The 20,344-nt window shown below is 32.7% G+C and overlaps 2 protein-coding genes and 1 non-coding gene across 5 annotated transcripts; 2 read left to right on the forward strand and 1 right to left on the reverse strand.

Annotated features, from left to right (window-relative positions):
* The first annotated feature begins 2,797 nt into the window (after positions 1 to 2,797).
* LOC131181948 (small nucleolar RNA R71) lies at positions 2,798 to 2,904 on the forward strand. Its single transcript, XR_009150418.1, has one exon. It is a non-coding gene; the product is annotated as a small nucleolar RNA R71 (small nucleolar RNA).
* Positions 2,905 to 10,876: 7,972 nt separating this feature from the next.
* Positions 10,877 to 13,393, forward strand: LOC110633384 (F-box protein At5g67140). Its single transcript, XM_021781963.2, has 5 exons — positions 10,877 to 11,119; positions 11,236 to 11,382; positions 12,237 to 12,372; positions 12,645 to 12,743; positions 12,881 to 13,393. The coding sequence occupies exons 1-5, from the start codon at positions 11,031 to 11,033 to the stop codon at positions 13,046 to 13,048; spliced, it is 639 nt and encodes a 212-aa protein (XP_021637655.1). The 5' UTR covers positions 10,877 to 11,030; the 3' UTR covers positions 13,049 to 13,393.
* A 1,059-nt stretch (positions 13,394 to 14,452) lies between these two features.
* Positions 14,453 to 18,236, reverse strand: LOC110633388 (PI-PLC X domain-containing protein At5g67130). Of its 3 annotated transcripts, none has more exons than XM_021781969.2 (9): positions 17,915 to 18,156; positions 17,689 to 17,820; positions 17,456 to 17,593; positions 17,096 to 17,194; positions 16,682 to 16,985; positions 16,375 to 16,598; positions 16,209 to 16,295; positions 15,213 to 15,692; positions 14,453 to 14,563 (listed from the first exon to the last, which is right to left on the reverse strand). In XM_021781969.2, the coding sequence occupies exons 1-8, from the start codon at positions 18,020 to 18,022 to the stop codon at positions 15,504 to 15,506; spliced, it is 1,281 nt and encodes a 426-aa protein (XP_021637661.2). In that variant the 5' UTR covers positions 18,023 to 18,156; the 3' UTR covers positions 14,453 to 14,563; positions 15,213 to 15,503. The 3 variants fall into 3 exon arrangements, with proteins under 3 accessions (XP_021637661.2, XP_021637662.2, XP_021637663.2); XM_021781970.2 differs by having other exon boundaries at positions 17,689 to 17,811; positions 17,915 to 18,145; XM_021781971.2 differs by lacking the exon at positions 17,096 to 17,194 and having other exon boundaries at positions 17,915 to 18,236.
* Positions 18,237 to 20,344: the final 2,108 nt, after the last annotated feature.

Here is a 20,344-nt window from a genome sequence, read left to right on the forward strand (position 1 = left end):
AGACCTGAATCTATCTATTGCAAATACCATTGCTAAAATTTTTTTTTCTGTGGTAGCATAATTTACTTGAGTATCATCCAGGATCCTACTTGCATAATATATAGCATACACTTTATTATCTTTTCTTTGTCCTAAAATAGCCCTAATGGCATAGTCACTCACATCACATATGAGTTCAAAAGGTAATGACCAATCAGGTGGCTACATAATAGGAGCAAATATCAAAGCTTCTTTTATCTTGCAAAAAGCATTCATGCAATCAGTATCAAAATCAAATTCTATATCTTTACTCAATAAATTAGTGAGAGGTTTAAAAATCTTAAAAAAAACCTTTAATAAATCTTCTGTAAAATCCAATTTGTCCTAAGAAACTCCTCACTGCTTTCACAGATATTGGGGGTGGTAGTCATATAGGTATCAATTCATTATTTTCATTTTTACTACTGTGATACCACCATTTTTTAGTACAACATGAACATGACTTACCCAATTACTATTAGAGATAGGGTAAATGATATCCACATCTAGCAACTTCAAGATCTCTTTTTTCACAACCTCTTTCATATTTAGATTCAACTTTCCTTGTGAGTCTCTAATAGCTTTGTGATTATTTTTCAACAAAATTCTATGCATGCACACAGAAGGATGTATTCCTTTAATATCATCAATAGTATAATCAATTATCCTCCTATGTTCTCTAAGAACTCTTAACAACTTCTCAACTTTATAATCATTCAAATTAGCACTAACAATCACAGTATATTTAGAATTTTAACAAAGAAAAGCATACCTAAGATTTGTTGAAGAGCTTTTAACTCTACCTTTAGTGCTTCACTTTCTTCAAGAATTTGTGTTGAAGTAGCATCTTGCTTCAAATCTTCAATTTTCCCAACACTAGTCATAGTTAAAGGTGAATTTCATTCTAAAACTTAAGGATATTTCTATAATTTCATCCCCTTTTATGATGTTATGAACCAAACAAGCTTCTAAGGAATCTTCAAGATGTTGCTTTCTGAAAATTTCTTCAACCAACTCATCTATCACATCAACTCTTAAGCATGAATCCAAGTCATTTTTCTTTTTCATTACTTGAAACAAATTGAACTTAATTTTTCCTCCCTAACTTCCAATGTAAGCCTTCCATTTTTAACATTAATCACAGCTCCAACAGTAGCAAGAAAAGGTTTACCAAGAATAATAGGAATGTGTACATCCTTTTCCATCTCCAATACCACAAAATCCACTAGTATGAAAAACTTTCCATCTTTCAAAAGCATATTCTCAATTACTCCAACTGAAAATTTAATAGATCTATCTGCTAACAGTAGTGAAATGGTGGCAGGCTTCATTTCTCCAATCTTCATTTTCTCATAAATGGACAAAGGCATTAGACTAAAACTAGCTTTAAGAACACATAAAGCTTTATCTATACTGACGTCTCCAATGTGACATGGTATTGAAAAGCTACTAGGATCCTTCAACTTAGGTGGTCGTTTATTTTGAAAGACAGCACTACTTTTTTCTATAAGAGTTACTGTCTCAAATTCTTCCAACTTCCTCCTATTAGAGAGTATCTCTTTAAAAAACTTAGCATATGAAGGCATTTGTGCTAAAGTATCAGTGAAAGGAATAGTCACATGTAAAGACTTCAACACCTCTAAAAACTTCCCAAATTGTTTATCCAACTTTGCTTTCTGAAATCTCTATGGGAATGGTAAAGGTGGAATATAAGCCTTAGGTGCCACATATTTAGGTTCTTTCTTTTCACTCTTCTTCTCTTCTTTTTTTTTTTTTTTTTTTTTTCTACTAAAATCTCTTCTTCAACTTCAACTTCAACTTCTTTACCTCCCTCTCTAGTTTTCTCTCCCTCAACTTCCAATTCAACCTTTTTGTCCCCACTCTCTAGTACTTTGCCACTTCTCAATATGATAGCCATGCAATGCTCCCTTGAACTTTCTGGTTGGCTAGGAAGCTTCCTAAATGCTCTACTGTTTGAAGAGCTTGCTTGTTGAGCTATTTGTTTCTCTAACATCATATTGTGTATTGTCATTTGATCCATTCTAGATGTTAGTAGAAATCATATCTTACTAACTCTGATGGCTTGCTAGTAAAGTCTCAAGCAGAGCTTCCAATCTAGCTATCTTGTCTGGTTGTGCTTATTATGGTGGTGGTTGTTGTGGTTGTGGTAGAGCAGGTGCATTTTGAGGTTTAGAAATTTTAGGAGGAGGTTCTCTATTCTGTTGAAAATTTTATTGTTATTGATATGCCGAAGGTTGTTGAAAATTCTGATGTTGTCCTTGTCTACCTTCCCAGGAAAAATTGGGTAATTCCTCCATAATGGGTCATAGGTGGCAGAAAATGGGTTACTGATAGGTCTTTGATTGTAGTTCCCAACATAATCAACTTGTTCACTTGAAAAGTCTTAACCAAAAGAAGGAAAATCGGTAGCACAATTCACATTTGCAGCTCTAATATTTACTGAATTATTTAAACCTCCAACTTAAGCATCTACTTTCATGCCCAATTTATCCATCTTCCTTATCAAAGCATCAAAATCAAAGCATCAAACTTAGCATTATACATATTCATAGCATTTAACTGAAACATACTAGCTGGTTTCTTTATCTCATTTCTCTCACAACTCCACTAGTAATTGTTATAAGCAAATATGTCCAAAGCAAAAAAAGCTTTATCTTCATATTTCCCCATAAGATCACCATTGAAAGCTGCATTAATTGTACTTCTAATTGCTAGAGAAATGCCATTATAAAAGTGCTAGACAAGCATCCACTTAGGAATCCCATGGTGCGGACATCTCTTTTGCAAATCCTTGTATCTCTCTCATGCTTCATACAAGCTCTCATCATCTCTAGGTCAAAAAGAATTTAGCTCATTTCTTAGCTTAGCTGTTTTGCTTGGTGGGAAATATTGAGCTAAAAAGGCTTGAGAAAGTTCATCCCATGTGGTGAACCTGGTGGCAAAGAATGTAGCAACTCTCTAGCTCAATCCTTCAGAGAAAAAAGTAAACAATCTACGTCAAATTGAAACATCAAAAACAATATTTATCTTTAACATATCATTGATCTCAAGGAAATGTGCTAAATGCATATGTGGACTTTCACTTGGACTTCCTCCAAATTATGATTGTTGTACCATCTGACAAAGTGCAGGCTTCAATTCAAAATTATTAGCTTCTATCCTTGGGTTTGTGATGCTTGGCATAAAATCCCCAATATTGGAATGGGCATGATCTTTCACAGAACGATTGTTGACATTGTTGTTGTTGTTGTTGTTGGCCATTTCTCTTGCTTGTTGTTGTTGTTGAGCTCTAAATTCTTCTTTTCTTCTTTTAGCTTCAGCTCTTAAAGCTTTAGCTATTTTCTCTATCTCTAGATCAAGGAATAAACTCATTTCTTCACTTTTTGTTCTTCTCATAAAATAAAAGTACATGAAAAACAAAACAAGTAAAATCTCAAAGTAAAATGGTAAAGAAAAATAAAAAATAAAATGCCCAAATTAACCAAACAATTAATCTTTAAATATCAAACAAAAATCAAATCCCCGGCAATGGTGAAAAAAACTTGTTGTGGTACCCTGTCATTAATTAATTGAACTTGTCACAACAAATACTTACAAATTTAAGATTTCACAACTTTAAATACAATTATTTATAATAAAATGCACTTTGATGTACATATATATATATATATATATAAGGTTGAACCTTAAAAATAGATTTATGAGAGTGTGATACCTAAGGGAAGGGAGCTCATTCTTAAAGGTCGTGCTAGAGAGTGGGTGATGGATCTGCCATTTCAATATGGGATGATAACTGGATTTCTAGGGTTAATGGTATGAGACCATTGGTTTAGCGAGTGTTGGATGTGGATGATAAAGTGGCATCGTTAATTGATTTTCATGCTATGGAGTGGCGAGCTGATCTTATTAAGACAGTGTTTTTGCTACGCTATATATATATATATATATATATATATATATATATATATATATATATATATATATATATATATATATATATATATATATATTCCCTTAGGTAGCACACTCTTACAAATCCATTTTTAAGGTTCAACCTTATATATATATATATATATAAGGTTGCTACCTAAGGGAAGGGAGCTCATTCTTAAAGGGTCGTGCTAGAGAGTGGGTGGTGGATCTGCCATTTCAATATGGGATGATAACTGCATTTCTAGGGTTAATGGTATGAGAACATTGGTTCAGCGAGTGTTGGATGTGGGTGAGAAAGTGGCATCGTTAGTTGATCTTCATGCTATGGAGTGGCGAGCTGATCTTATTAGGACAGTGTTTTTGCCTTTTGAGCATGCTGCCATTTTACAGATCCCTCTTAGTTATCGAAAGCCGTCGGATACTCTCTTTTGTACAGTTACAAAAAATGGGTTGTACTTGTTTGCATCGGTTATTATTTGGCATTGCAAATGAAGTTATCACATGGTGCGAGTTCTTCCAATAATTCTTCAAGTTTTAATTGGAAGAAGGTATGGAGTTTGGCTTCTCTGCCTCGATAAAAATTGTTTTTATATATGGAGAGTTCTTCATGGTATTCTGCCTTGTTTTGTGAATTTAGCTGCGAGGGGTGGTGAGATTGGTGTGATTTGTCCTCAGTGTCATGGGAAGGAGGAGATAGTTTTACATGTGCTCCAAAGATTGTCCATGGAGCAGGGGGCATGGCTGCTTTCTCCACTGGGACTTCGTGTAGATGATATGAATGAGGCTCATTTCTAATTGGTATAATGCTTTATCGCAGAAGTTACAAGACCAAGAGCTAACATATGCTGTGATCATCATGTGGTGTATAGCGAGAGCGAAATTAGTTTGTTATGGCTCAACAAGATCAACTACCTACGGTTGTTGTTTCAGAGATGATTAAATTCTGTCATGAAGCCCAGCCTTTTGTGACTAACATTGAAGATGATGAGGTGCTGGTACGAGTAACAAAAGTGTGGGAAACTCTGCCGGAGGATGTCATCAAGTTCAATGTTGATGCCTCACTTAATGCGTTGTCAGGTGCACTGGGTTTTGGCATGGTTGGGCGAAATTCCAATGGCTCTATCCTCTTTTCAGCTATACACTGTATGTAATACCCTGCATTTTTTTTTTCAAATTCTATTTTCTTAAACTCAAAATATTATTTTAATAAAAAGTATTATCTCAGTGATTTACTTTTAATGTTTTAATATTTTTACTTATTCTAATGATATTTTAGAAAAATTAAATTAAAATAGGTTATATAAATTTATATTATTAAATTGTTATGGATATATTTTGGAATAATATTAGTATGTATATTTTTTAATTAACAATTGATTATATAAAAAAATATATTATTATTATTATGCTTAATGATATGTTAAATGTGTTTAATTATCATTGTTAGTATATTATTATAATATTAACCTTAATTATTAAATAAAGTTGAGATTAAATTATATTTTATTCTTATAATGCAAAAGGTAGGTAAGATATTTACTTGAGAGAAATTATATATGAGAGGGAAATTTCAATTAAAACAAGCAATTACAAGCTTCTTCTTCCTTAAAAACCAATCAAAGAAATATAAATTAAAAAAAAAAAAAGAAAGTTGAAAAGAAAGTGCAGACTAAGCTGCGTTTTGGAACCAAGTGGGGAGACCACTTCTCTCTCGTCCCCGACAGCCAACCAGCCCCTTCCCCTTAATTTTTTTTCTTTCTTTCCAACCAAGCTATCGTTGCCAACGATGCAACCAGGACCTCCAGCAAGCTCTGGCATTGTTTCTCAAGTGATGAACGATGGCAATCTTCGAGTGGATCCAAGGTTACGCGAGGTGACAGAAAAATGAAATGGCCAAGCTTTTCTCTTCTATTTCTGGTAATTTCGCCCTTGAACAGCCATGCAACAGCTTCCTCTCGACAGACGCGAACGATTTTCGGCTGGTAATATCGAATTTAATGGAAACACACGGTGAGAAACAAAGGACGAAAAAGAAATGGGTTCAGCAGCTTCCATTAAGGATTCTGGACGATCTAACCGTTAGATCAGAGATTCGAGACCATCATTAGACACAGTACACTGAATTTTTGAGATGGGACTAACCTAGCTCCGATCAGACACAATTGAAAAAATACTATCATCAGACGATCGTTAGATCTGAGATTCGAGACCATCATTAGACACAGTGCACTGAAATCTTTGAGATGGGACTAACCTAGCTCCGATCGGACACAATTGAAAAAATGCTATCATCAGACGGTCCAGATCACACTGTGAGATTTTAGAACCTTTTCGATTCCCATAAATTAAAAATAATTATATGAGAATTATTAAAAATTTATAGGTTTTGTTTAAATGCCATCGGATCGGCGATAGCTCACTGGCACTTAGGATCGAGTTTCCATCCTCATCCGAATGCCTAGCGGTCCGTCCTTATGCATAGTCAATATTATAGTCAATCCCAGCATTTTTAGACGTTTCGAACGTGTTCTATGTAGCAGAATTTATAAAGGTAGTTCTTAACTCAAGTTGTGTAATTTGTGACTTGATTAAGTTAGGTGGTTAAATCTATAAAATTTTTTTAACTCAGTAAAATTAAGTAAAATAATTTTAATTAATACAAGGATGATGTGAGGACCTCCAGGAATATTTTCATAATTTTTAAAGTGCTAAAAATAATTATTTGGACTGTAAAGAAGTTAGAGACCCGAGCTTAAGTTTAGAAAATTAAACCTAGATTAGATTTATTGTAGGCCCCAAATAAGCATTATAATTTTTCTTGTGCGCCTGAGGCCTATGTATTGTTATTGTTATTGTTGTGTTTTCATGTAGGGAAGTTAGGTCCAGTTATAAGGGATACTTTGCCGAAATTTTAGCAAGATCTTAGTAATTATTATTGTTTCTTTAATTAAATTAATTGGTTAATTTTGTCAGTAATTGATAGAGGTTATTATGTCCGTATAAGTGATCGATGTTGGCTAACCTTTCTTCTCTTCAGCCGGACTAATTGCAATCGGATCAACCAGTTTGTGAGTTAGATATTGATTATTTTTTTAATTTCAATAATAATTATATATTTGGCGTGCTCATGCATTTTATAAATATTTAATTATGTACATAAATAACTAATATATTAGGTGCATTTTGGTTGCTACATATTTAATTATTATTATTTATTTGTAATTGCTACCCTAAGGATAATTTGGAGCCGAATGCGTTATTTATATATGGATTTTGATATAGATTGGATAGGTAGTCGCAGCTTAAGTTGGTCTCATTGGAACCCAGTCCTTATGGATATGGAAAGTTGAAGTGAGGCACAGCTTGAGTTGATTTCGCTGGCCCCCTCATTTGAATTTAGCAAAAGTCCGGTTTGAGTTAAGCTCGCTGGTAAGATTTGGATTTAGAGAGCTGTATAGGAGATCAGCTCCCATATTTATGTATTGATGTGACACACTAAGTATGTGAGTAGCTTCAAATTACCTTCTTATGTGAATATTGAATGAATTATTATTATATGTGATGGATGTGCATTTCATAGTAGAATTATTACACTAATTTTAAATAGTTATAAAAATTGCATCTATAATCAATATCTAAATTTTCTGAGCCAAATGCTTATTTTTGTTTAAATATTTTTTCCCAGGTTACGGGAGGAGCGAGTTTATTTTTCAAGTCTAACTTGCATTTTCCTCTGTAAGTTGTATTGCTTTTTAGTTTAATAATTTTTATTATGTCTATTTATTTATTTAAATATTATAATTTCGTTATGACATTGGTTTATAAATATATTGTATTAATTATTAAAAAAATTTAATGATATTAAATGGTTTATACATGCTGTGTATCAAGGTTGAGTTAGACTCCCATAATAAATTTCTGATAATTGTCGAGTTGGATTAACTCAAATAAATTTATAATATTTTATTTTGTTTTGTTCACATTTTAGGTCTTAATTTTGGTCTAAATTATGAATTTAAAAATAATGAAGCTTATTATGAGCTTCAAAGACTTTATATTAACCTAGGTTTTAGTGTCAATTTAGCTCATAGAATCAAGTCATGACACTCGTAAGTTATAAAATTTTAAGATGGAAATGGTTGAGGCTCTTGCATTGCTGTTTGGTTTACGGGTGGCGGCGTCGTTGGGTTTTCGATGACTAATTTGTGAAACTGACAGCCATATCTTATGGTTAGCTCTCCCTCGGAATGCCGTGGGCTCGTTTACTTTTTACCAAGTGGTGATGGATATTCTCCACTTTGCTGCAAATTTGGACGCTATGTATTTCTCTTTTAGTTCGACGAGGAAGTGGTTCTTTAAGGATCCCTTCTGTTACTGTTTATCAGCATGTTATCTTTTGCTTGCTCTGGTTGATGCAATTTGCATTAAATTTTTTTACATGTGGCGTAGACTATTTTTTTTTTAATATTTATTTTTATAAGTTTTATATAGAAATTAACTTATTATATTAAATATAAAATTTTATTTAAATGTTTTGAAATTTCAACTAGTAAAATTTTATTTCATACAAATATAATAATAATTTTAATTTTTTTCTATTTTATGTGAAGGATTTTAAATTTTTTAACTAAAAATTATAATTAAAACTAGAAATAAAATTATAATTAACTAAATTTTTTTTTCATAAATAAAATTTTATAATATAATTATAAAATATAAAATATATATATTAAATTATATTATTAAAATAAAAAAAAATAAATAATTCATACAATACATAAATAAAAAGACCAATTTTAATAAGTAATCCAACACCGAAACATGGCTGCAGCTATTAATGGTCCATAAACATTTGATATTTCACATGTTGATTTTCTATTTGCAACTAAATAATCTCTTTGTTTGAAAATTATAATTTTATAAAAATTTAATTTAATTTATATTTTTATCAATTATCATATTTAAATGAAAATTTTCATTTTTTTTAATTTTAAAAATAATTCTTTTTTAAAAAAATAAAATTCATGTTTTATGATAGAGGTTTATAAGAGATATTAGCTCCTAAATCCCTTCTGGATAAAGATGGCAATAAATAAAATTTTTGCAGATATTCGATTTGATTAAATTTTAATAATATAAATTTAAATAATTTATGATCTGATTTGAAATATGTTCAAATTTAAAATTTAATAGGTATTTATTATCTGAATATGTTTAAATAAATATTTAATTAAATATAAAATATAAGTTTTTTATAATAATGTTTATAAATTTTTATATGTTTTATTTTATATAAAATAAAATTAAAATATTTTATGAAATTATTAAAATTTTAAAATATAAATTATTAATAAAAATAAATTTTAATATAAATTTTTAATTAAAATATATAAAATTAAATAAATTCACAAATTTTACAAGCAACAAGAATCGGATTTGTAATATATTTAAAAAATTTAAAATAAATTTAAAATAAATTTGTGATGAATTTAATTTTTAAGAATATTAATTGATCTGTATTTGGATAAAACGATTTTTATAGATATTATATTTATTATTATTCTTATTTTAAAATAATAATTATTTATTCGTTTAACGTAATACTTTAATAATTATTTATTTATTTATGACGAATTTCAAGCCAGAAGAAATGTCCACGTGGGATGGATAATGTAGACCACGCCAACCTCTACAAATTAACTCACTAATCACGCAAAGGACATGTTCTTTTGAGTGAAAAGGCCAAAAGCTAAATCACTTTTAAATATTTAAATTAAAATAATTAATAAATTTTTACTTCAAAACTAAATTTCAGGAGCATGTTTTTAAATTTTATTTTAAACTTAAATTCTATTTATTTTATAAAAAATAATATATATATAAAAAATATTTTATCAAAAAATATTTTTTATAAAAATATTTTTTTATTTAATTATAATATTAAATTAATAATATATATATATTTTTTTTTTCCATTTTAATAAAATTATCAAAATTTAAAAAATAAAAAATAATCTTTTTTAAGAGAAAGTCATTTTTAAAAATAATAATTTATTTTTTATTTGATAAAAAAATATTTTTTATCAATTCATTTTCTTAAATGTCCAAACTACTAGAAAATATATAAAATATTATTTCAAAAAATATTATTCGTAAAACAAATAAAATCTTAGTTTCATAAATTCTTCATTTTAAATGTTAGTAAAAAATTACTTTAATTCAAAAAAAATTACTTAAAAAACTCAATCCCAATAAAAATCAACCAATTCAAAATAAATAAAATTTCAACAAATTAAATTATCTAATACTACTAATATATATACACCCTTACTTAAAAAATAATAAATTTACACTCTTAAATTTAAAAAATAATTATTTTTTTATCATAAATTTATTATTTTTTAATATATCGAATGCAATCTATAATTTACCGTAAATTTCTAAATCATCTCTCTATAATATATCAAGACAAATAGAATTACAATCCCACAACTTTCCCTAACTATTTTGAGATAACCTAAAAGTTATTTTATTTTATCCATCATGTTATTATTTTATATTAATTTAATTTAATAATTTTGTGATGCATGACCATTTTATTTAGAAAAATTATAGGATTTTTAATTTTTAGTATGTCATATATTCATAAGAATTTAATTATTTATAAATTATAAAATATGTATTTCATTTCATTAGAGCATATACTTTGGAGCAACTAATAAAACCTCTTTTTTGTTAATTACAGCTTTATTTACACCATTTTGAAGCTTGTAAAATTTGAGAATTTTCTTTATTGAGAAATCTCAAAAAATTAAAATAGGATTTTGTTAAGTTTTTTTTTTTTTAAGGTCCATAAAAACTTGAGATTCGCTAACGAATGAAATTATGACAGAAAGATGAGCACATCCTCCGTTTCTCTTTCTTGCTTTTTTCCATTATTAAAAGCTTGAAAATTGAAAGATTCTAGCTTGGCCCGCCTTCTTCCTCAAGATTCAACTGCATAAAAGTACTGCCAATTTCATTTCTACGTAAAGAATTCTCTCCTTTTCTTTGTTTCCATGGAGGATGGAGCAGAGATTGATCGATTACCAATTGACCTCTTGGCTCATATCTTTGTTTTCATAAATTCCTTCACTGATTTAGCCCAGTTAGTTTTTTTGCTTTATTATCAACTTCTTCTTCCATTTTGATGCGTTTCTGATTGAAAAAACAAAAATTTGATTGGTGGGTAATTTTTTTTGGTTGTGTATATGTGCATATTAGGGCCAGCAGTGTTTGCAGGAACTGGAAAGAAGCGGTGAAGCAGTCTCTGGCCAGGAGACATAGTTTGAGCTTTGCAGGGTTGAAGATAGACGATAATTCCACTTCCCGTCTCGTAGGCGACGCTTACAGCCTTAAAGAACTCGACATGTATGTTCTGTTTTTTCTCTCTGTCTTGAAGATTTTGTAATACATTAGTTATTTCTGTATATCTACTTCAATTGCCAATCACTGATTGAGAAACCGTTTGTTTCAATGAATTTGTCGGTGGATGGTGAAAGAGGGTTTTTACCCATTATTGATTTGTTGGGTAATTTCTAGATATAGGCTTATCAGTATTCTTCCTGTTTTTTCATGTCTATTTCCTTTGATTACCATTTAAAGCTATTTTATTTGGCTGAAATTTGGTTGCTTCGGTGAGTTCCTTCAATGTTTTATTTTTAATATCTGTTTCCCCAAAACTGTTTAATTTTCAAGCATCAATGTGATGCCAAATTGCTAAATACTTGAAGCATGAGCACCGATTTTATGCAAATGATTGCATGTAAATGGGTAGAAATTGTAGAGAACCATTGACATTTTAATTTTAATTGCTGATTGAGAGTAATGCATAGTCTAGACATGTTGATGTTTCTCACAGACACAACAGAGCATTTCTAGCGTGGAAGCTTTGATCTTTACAATTTGATACTCATTGTTCATTGACGTAGTGAATTTTCTGAACATTCTTGTTAATATATATGTTTTGCTATTTCCTGTTTTCCTAGTAGATTGCTGTGAAATTTTCTATTTTTTTTCCTGCTATCCACAGTTGCAACAATGAGGATCTGAATTGTCCGTGCATTGATTGCATGTGCTGGTTAGAAAGTTCAATGCACAGAGGGTTCATACATGATCAGTAGCAATTATGTCTAATCTTTCGCTATTGTTTAAACATGTAATTGGTGGTTTGGTGCTTGCATTGACAATCACATGAAATACTTCTTCCTCATTTTTATTTCCAGTTCCAGGAGCTGTTGGGGTTGCCAGATAACTGACAATGGATTGTATGAAATATCAATGGCAAAGTGCATAAGCAACCTGACATCCATATCCTTATGGGGCGTGGCAGGAATCACAGACAAAGGTGTGGTTCAATTGGTAAGTGATAAACACCTCTTAAGAACAGTAGCAACTCAATTTTAGCTTTGATATTTTTGATTGCCCACCATTCGAATATGCTCTCCTTGCATGCACCTTAATCTCTACTAGCCGCATATTTTTTTCTCTATCTTGCTACTGGATGCACGGATATATGTATTATTTTTTCTGGTATCCGTGTGCTTCAGAATTGTTTTCTTTATGTAGTAATCATATTTCCTGCAGTGACTTCTGTGGTATGATTAACCTAGATGCACTTCACTTTTCAACAGATATCAAGAGCCAATTCTCTGCAGCACTTCAATATTGGTGGTACATTTATTACTGATGAGTCATTATTTGCTATTGCAGATAGCTGTCCAAATTTAAAGGTCAGTTTCCTTGGAACACTGCCCTGTTAGGATAAATTTCATTTGGATAGACGCATCACTAGTTCTAGTTTCTTTACAGCATACATCAATATTTCACCATTAGGATGATAAATTTCATAAACTGTGTTCTTTTTCAGAGCATTGGCTTGTGGAGCTGCCGTCATGTAACTGCGATTGGGCTTCTTAAACTTGTAAATAAATGCCGGAAACTGGAGTCCATTAATGCATGGGGAACCAGAGTCCCTGTAGACTGCTTTTTTGGTTTGCTTACCATTAGTCCAGCTCTTCAAATAAAGCATGCATGATTTCTGGTAAACGTTGGAAGTGCAGCAATGTTGCCTGTGCATGAACTGCTCATTTGATGTTTCTTATTTATCTGCACAGATTATTTCTGCTTTCTATTTCTATTTAAGGAATCAAATAAACTAGCAAAATGAAGTGGCGAGCTTCAAATGCTACTCTGGTATAGCAGAATTACCATATTCATGTCTGCAAATAATTTGAAATTTAGTTCTGCATATAGAAGAATGATGTTTGAGTTTGTACAGTCAAGTTTTACATGTTCAGGTTATGTAATCCAAAGCCCTTAATTCTGGATGGATGGATCCTATTGTTCACCAAAATAATAATGGGAAAGTTGTCATTTTTTAGCCTTCTGTTGGTTGAAACAGCACCATTGGCTTTGTGCTTGCATTTCATCATGTTTTTGCTTTGCTCTTGCACATTGGCATTGAAAATGGTAAACCACGTTGATGTGCTCAGCTTTAGCCAATGAACAAGACTAAATGCATAAATTTGGCTGAAATTAATTGGAATAACATATTTTTGTTTGATCTTTTATTTTGACATATTGCCTTTTTAAATTTAATTCAGTTTGCCCATATTAGCAATGAGCATACTAATACATGCATTGATGCGGGTGAAGCAATCTTGAGAAACGTCAACATGACATTTTAGCATATTCATGGATTGCAACAATTTATAATAGGCAAGATCATGGGCTTGCTGGATCATAAAGATTAGCCAACTCCATAGATTTTTTTTTATTCACCATTAGTCGTTTTGCTTTCCAATTTCACTTCCAAGATGTGACATTAAATCACCTTTTTTATTTTAATAGAGGGATTAATTTTTTTGGGAAACTGAACATAGAGAGGGAGGTTAAAGGAGGGGGAACATATTAATTATCTTGTTTAGACAAAAAGAAGGGATAAGGCGAGGGGATGGGAAGGAATTACAATCGCACAACACAATCATACCCTTTTATTCATATGCTTGCCATATTACCAGTTGATTATGTTACAAGGTGACAACAACATCAACCAAGCTTTAATCTCAAATTAGTTAAAATGGACTATATGAATCTTTTATCTTCATTTATTTCTATTGGACACTAAATCCGCATCAATATCCAAGACATGTTATGAGGTTAAAAATGGTAAAAAAAAATTTTCCTTCCAGAGAGAAGGTGATAGTTTACAACCCAATTAATAAACTCCACGCGAATGAAAGGGCCCTTTCTACTCTTTTTCCTATTTTCTATTAAATATAAACAAAGCCTAAAATGATTAGGACTCCCTTACCTTTCACTTCTCTTCATTTCCCTCCTGGCCATATATAGTGACAACTCAAAGTACATTCAAATCCAATAGCCTATAAATGTTCCAGAACATTAGCAAGGTTAAAAAAGGCCAGAGCATGAGTGGGAATGCAAACACAAAGAAGAATATTGAAATACAAATCTTAGTAATAACAGTGGAAGCACTTTAATACATGTCCTATCAATCTCACACTCCAGGTGAACATGGCCTACAGAAAACCTGAAAAAGCACGAGATAGAAAAAAAAAATTGTCAAAAGTAGAAACAAGAGAGGGCAAATTGTTTTGATTAAGAAGATATTCGGTTGTTAGTTTTTGATACATGATTAGCGTCAAAATACATCTGAATGCGTCACACAACGGAAATAAATTCTCTTAATGTCACAATAAAAGGCTATAGGTTATCTTGGACTACAACTAGCAGCCCCTTCAAAAAATTTAGCCCAGAACAATATAAACTGAAGAGGTTTCCTTCATTATAGCAGATTTAAGAATTTTAAACATATTAGAATATAGTATTTAAATACATTTAACTATAATAAGCAAAAAGCTTAGAGATGTCATTTCTGACAGCCAGGATGGTTGCCTACATTATCATGAGCTAAAGCAGAAATTATAACAAAGTTAATTGGCTCTAGGTTATTTTGCTTTAGGAAAATTCCTTGGACTGAGCATACTTGCTTATGCAAGAAATATGTTTTTGGATGTTTCTAAATATGTAGCACATTGTGAAAGTTTGGGGAGATGTCATATCCTGATCAGATGCGAAACACCAAAAAACAAAAACAAAGCTTGCTGCTGCAAAAAACAAAGAGGCATAAATGTCTATCTTAAAGATGCAAGAATCTCGTAATGAAGCACACTGCACACCTGAACCACTTCTTGAGATATTCCAGGTGTTCCTTGGCCACCATCACCATCTACCTCAGATTCCCTTGCTATCCTTAATTTTTGCCTCCACATAAGAATCTAAGAAGTTCTTTGTTCACAATCACACTTCATACCTCTGGCAAGTATTTCTTTACCTTCCTCTGTAAGACGGATTTGTTATACCAGTTCTGACTGGAGAATACACACTGACGCTATAAACTCTACCAAAGAGTAGCTCACTAACTGTCTAACTGAAGGAGTAGCTACCCAACCATCTACCCCATAAATCACTCATTGCATTCGAAATATAAGTGCAATCAATGGAAGAGAACACAAGTAGAAAACAAAAAATATTGGAGAATGGACTGTTGATGCAGATCTTGAAAACTGAACAGATCCTGAAAAGCTTCCTGCAGTAGTTGTTACAGGACTTGTACTAGGCACGGCAACATTTTTGCAAGATCCAAAAGGTGCTCCAGCCTGCACAAGTAACAGCAAATTTGTGTAGGTTAGAATGTTGTCAGAAGAGAAAGAAGCTTTCTGCAAATGGCATCCTGTGAAAACCAAGGTGTCTTGAGCTATCAGTAAAACAAAAAATCCATCACTATGTTTGCTAACGTGAGATTGGCCTAAAATTAAGTCCAGTTCAAATATGTGTGGCATGTTTTAGAGTCAACATAAGACAGAACATCATGCATATGTTTGGAGCATTTATTAAGAACTCCTTGGCTATCATCCTATCTTTACAAAAGACTCTCACATGCAAAGCAAAGCAGTAAAATGGGAGCTTCATGTTCATGATTTGGGGGCCAGCTTTCACCACTAGATCAAGTGTTGGTTCAAATATTCAATCCAAATGAAATAAATGCAGAATTCAGATGAAACCAACTAGAACACAAATTTAGAAATTAGAATTTAGCAAAAAAACCAACATCATTGATTTTCCAGGCTCCAAAAACAACTAGACTATAATAATGAAATGAAGCGGTGACAGACCTGGCAGGCAGTCACAGTGCTACAACCACACAATGTCTGGCCATTCATTCTGTCCAAAACATCAAAAACACCACCACCATCACTTCTCTGCATCATTGCATTGCAGTTAGAATGCTTAATTATGATATGTTTAATTGCTTCTTTTTATGTTCATCTAAGATAATACCATGTAAAAGTTGACTGCCAAAAAATTGGGCATCATATTCCCTGCTGCTTTATAACAGGTGCCAACCATCTGAGCAAGTGGAGTTGAATGCTCTTTGCAGGCTTCACTCTCAACTGGATATGTTGGGAAGTAATTCTCTAGGAAAAGAGATGCACTTCTGGAATTCAATGGCTTTGACTCTTTTCTATTCGGGCACGAACCTGGTTTTACCCCAGGATCTCCAGCTGAAACCCAATACAGCATATTTTTACTGGACAGAGTCCACAAATGGTGTCATATAAACAGTAGTTATTAATTTGATACTTACACTCATTCTCCAACATATACTTCCATTGATAAGCAATGCCTTCCTCTGCTTCCTTTGAAGCAATAGAAGTGAAAACCAGAAGCCGGTGATTGTCTTGCACCATCTGAGTCACAGTGGGCCAATCTTCACCCTTTTTGGGCATATTGGAGACAGGAAACCAATACTTATCTAAACCAGCATTAGTGAACAGCTTTGTTAACCCTTTTGGGGTATGCACATAGTCCTCAATTATAATGGTCACAATCTCAGTTGGATTTTCACTCAAGAATGCTTCTACTTCCCTCAAGGTGTTAATTGCTGGTCCCTGAGAACAACGCCCATATGAACACACATTATAAACTAATTCATATAACTACAGCACATCTAAAATTGCTAAATTGGTAAAATGAAGAAAAAAAAAAAAAAACACATTACAAAGGCTGTGAAGTTGAAACATTGCCCTCGAAACGAATGGCAGAGCCAAATATCGTCCTCAAAATCATACATATCCAACATCAGTCCCCTTACGCCATTCTAGCAAACAATAAAAAAAAAAAAATAGGAGAACAAATATTATTATAGTTTGTGCCAAGAAACCGAGTAAAAGAAGGACATGAAATGTGCAGCTTAACGTTCAATTTTACCCTAATTTAAACAAATAAATGTATTAGACATAACTCATCTCTCAATTTCCTATCTCATTTTCGTTTGACCTCAATTCTCAGGAACCAAACAAGGCATCAATGAAAATCAGGAGAGAAAAGAAAAAACAAAAATAAGAAAAGTACCACATACCCTCAACTGATTAGTCACAGTATCTTCTTGATTATAAAATGTCAGTCTCTGAACACCCGGCAAAGGCGGTGCATCCACGATGCTAAACGAATTATGAGTCACTAACCATGTGTACTTGTTAAAAGGCAACCCATCAATCTACACCCGGAAATGCAAAACATTTACAAAGTTTCATCTTAAAAAAAGCAGTACCCATTAAAAAAACACATAAAATTAACAGCAAAGAAGCTCACAATAGAGGTGGGAATGATAGCTTGGCCTCTGGTGCAGACAGGTTGATTCTTGCCCAGAGCGGGGCAGTTTCCACAGAAAAGCCCAGGCCCACAATTTGTAGCAGCTGTACACGATTCCAGCACCTGGAATTCCTAGGTGATTCAGTTCAATAGCTAGAAATTAAAAAGGAAAAGCAAAATCGTACGGATCATATATAAATCCAGAGAGAGGGAGAAGGAAATATGCCTGTGCATGTGCTAAGAAGGCAGAAGAGAGTAGCAGATAGAGGTACAGATACCCAATTGCGAGAGGGGCTCTGCATAAGCTAAGGTAGTCCGCGAAGCACGCAAACATGGCCACTGCTTATGCAGAGCTCGAGAACTGAGAGAGAGAGAGAGAGAGAGAGAGTGGGGAAATGAGAGGTACAAAGCCAAAGAGAAGTTTTACTGTGCGAAGAAGGTGACAGGTGACAAGTGTTTTTCGCGAATTAAAGGCGGGCTTTCTCTTTCTTTGCGGTAAGAAGAAAGAGAAGCACTTTATTACTGTATCAGAATGAAACGACACCGTTTATACCATGCAACAAGGTTTTGCAAATCTTAATTGCCTCACTTTTGTCAGTGGGTTTCACGTGGTGGGGTAGGTTAGCCACCAATGCCGAGGGGCATGTACTGTTTTGTGGCGGGGTGTGATTTTCTTCATCTCATGCTTTTATCAAGTGACGATAAATAGGATTATACGAAGGAAGGCACGAAGGGGGCGCCAGCACCATGGCAGGGGAAATTTGGTGGGTGCCTGGAATCTGGAATTTAGCCGTTCTTATGAGCTTAAACGATTGCAAATGAAATGGGTTTTTTTTTTTTCATTTTTTTTTCTTTTTCTTTTAAACAGGATAATTTGTTTTTGTCAATAGGGCAGTTGGAAGTTGGAAGGTTTGGACAGGTAAGAATTTTAAATGCAAACGTATAGGGGCTGCTTGCTTTGCCCAGTAGGAAATGCATACTCGTAATCATATTTAATTGTAGGTTGGCCAAATAGAGGGGGAGTTGTCTACCTTTGAGATAAGGAAAAAAAAAAAAAAACTCAATATCAACAGTTAGTGTGAGTATGACTCAATTTCCATAAATCTTTTGATGAGTTAATTTTTTAAGATTTTATATTGTTTGTGAAAAGTGTATGCATAAATTATATAAATTAATAATTTTAATAAAATTTTATGATTTTATTAAGATATATGATCTATCACTAACTTGTGTGTATTTATTGTCTACCTTTAAAAAAAAATCAAGGCAAATCTATCACTCAGCAACTCAAATATATATATATATATATATATTGTTATGGAAAGTCAATCATTATATTATTTCTGTGTATATTCTGTATTCTGTATTCCTATTTAGGATTTCTTATTTAGTATTTCTTCTTAATTAGTATAACACAATTATAGGAATCAATTGTATATAAATACTCATGTACAGATTAATTGAAATATATGAGAATCATCTCTTTCTACATGGTATCAGAGCAGGTCATCTATCTAGGGTGATTATTTGCTCTCACCACCCAGCTCAGGAGAGACCTTGGCCGCCGACCGGCCGTTTCGACTCCGATCAACATTGCCAGCGTCGCCTCAATCCCCTCATTCCACCACCGTGTCTTTGTTGCACGATCGATTACACCATTAAAGGACTTCGAGGTTTGGCTCTCGGATCCTATTTGATATTTGCTTGATTTGTGATTTTGGATTATTTTGTTCTTTGTCGATTACTTTGGATTAGCGTTTGGTTAGTTTTCTTTGTCTCAACAAATGGCGGACAATAAGAATGTTATTTACGATGTGATTAGATGATGACTAAGATCACGAACACAAACTTAATGGTTCGAATTATCCGGGTGGAGTAAGGCATCATAGGGTCTATTTGCGTAGCATTGATAAGTATGATCACCTTACTAAAGATCCACCTACTGATGATACACAACAAACTTGGCTAAGGGAGGATGCTCGGTTGTTTTTTCAGCTTCGGAACTCGATTCACAGTGAGGTAATTAGTTTAATTCATCATTGTGACTTTGTTAAGGAATTGATGGATTACTTAGATTTTACGTATTACGGTAAAGGAATATCTCCCGTATTTATGATGTTTGTAAGGCATTCTACGTCTTTGAGAAAGAGAATAAGTCTCTCACGGCTTATTTTATGGATTTTAAGCGGGTATATGAGGAACTTAATGTATTGTTGCCTTTTAGTTATGATGTGAAAGTTCAAAGGCCCAACGGAGCAATGGTCATTATGAGTTTTCTTGCAGGCCTTCCTTCAGAGTATGAGATTGCTAAATCTCAGATTCTTTCCAGTTCTGAGATTTCCTCTTTGCATGAAACATTCACACGGGTCCTTCGTACAGAGAGTACCCAATCTTCACAGCCTGCCAGTAGTGCTCTTATAATCCAAATGGACAACAGGGTAATAGAAGAGGAAGTAGAGGAGGAATTACAGGCAATAGAAGTAATCAGCGTAATGGAGAGGCTAGTTCTAATCAGGACTCAAGAGGAGTCATTTGTTATTATTGTCATGAGCCTGGCCATACAAAATATAATTGTCTGCAACTTCAGAGGAAAAATCAGCGATCACAGATGGCAAATATGGCGTGAGAGGATTCTCTGATATCTTCCTCTGAGAAA

This window comes from Hevea brasiliensis, chromosome 7, assembly GCF_030052815.1.
Source record: "Hevea brasiliensis isolate MT/VB/25A 57/8 chromosome 7, ASM3005281v1, whole genome shotgun sequence".
Lineage (NCBI taxonomy): Eukaryota > Viridiplantae > Streptophyta > Magnoliopsida > Malpighiales > Euphorbiaceae > Hevea > Hevea brasiliensis.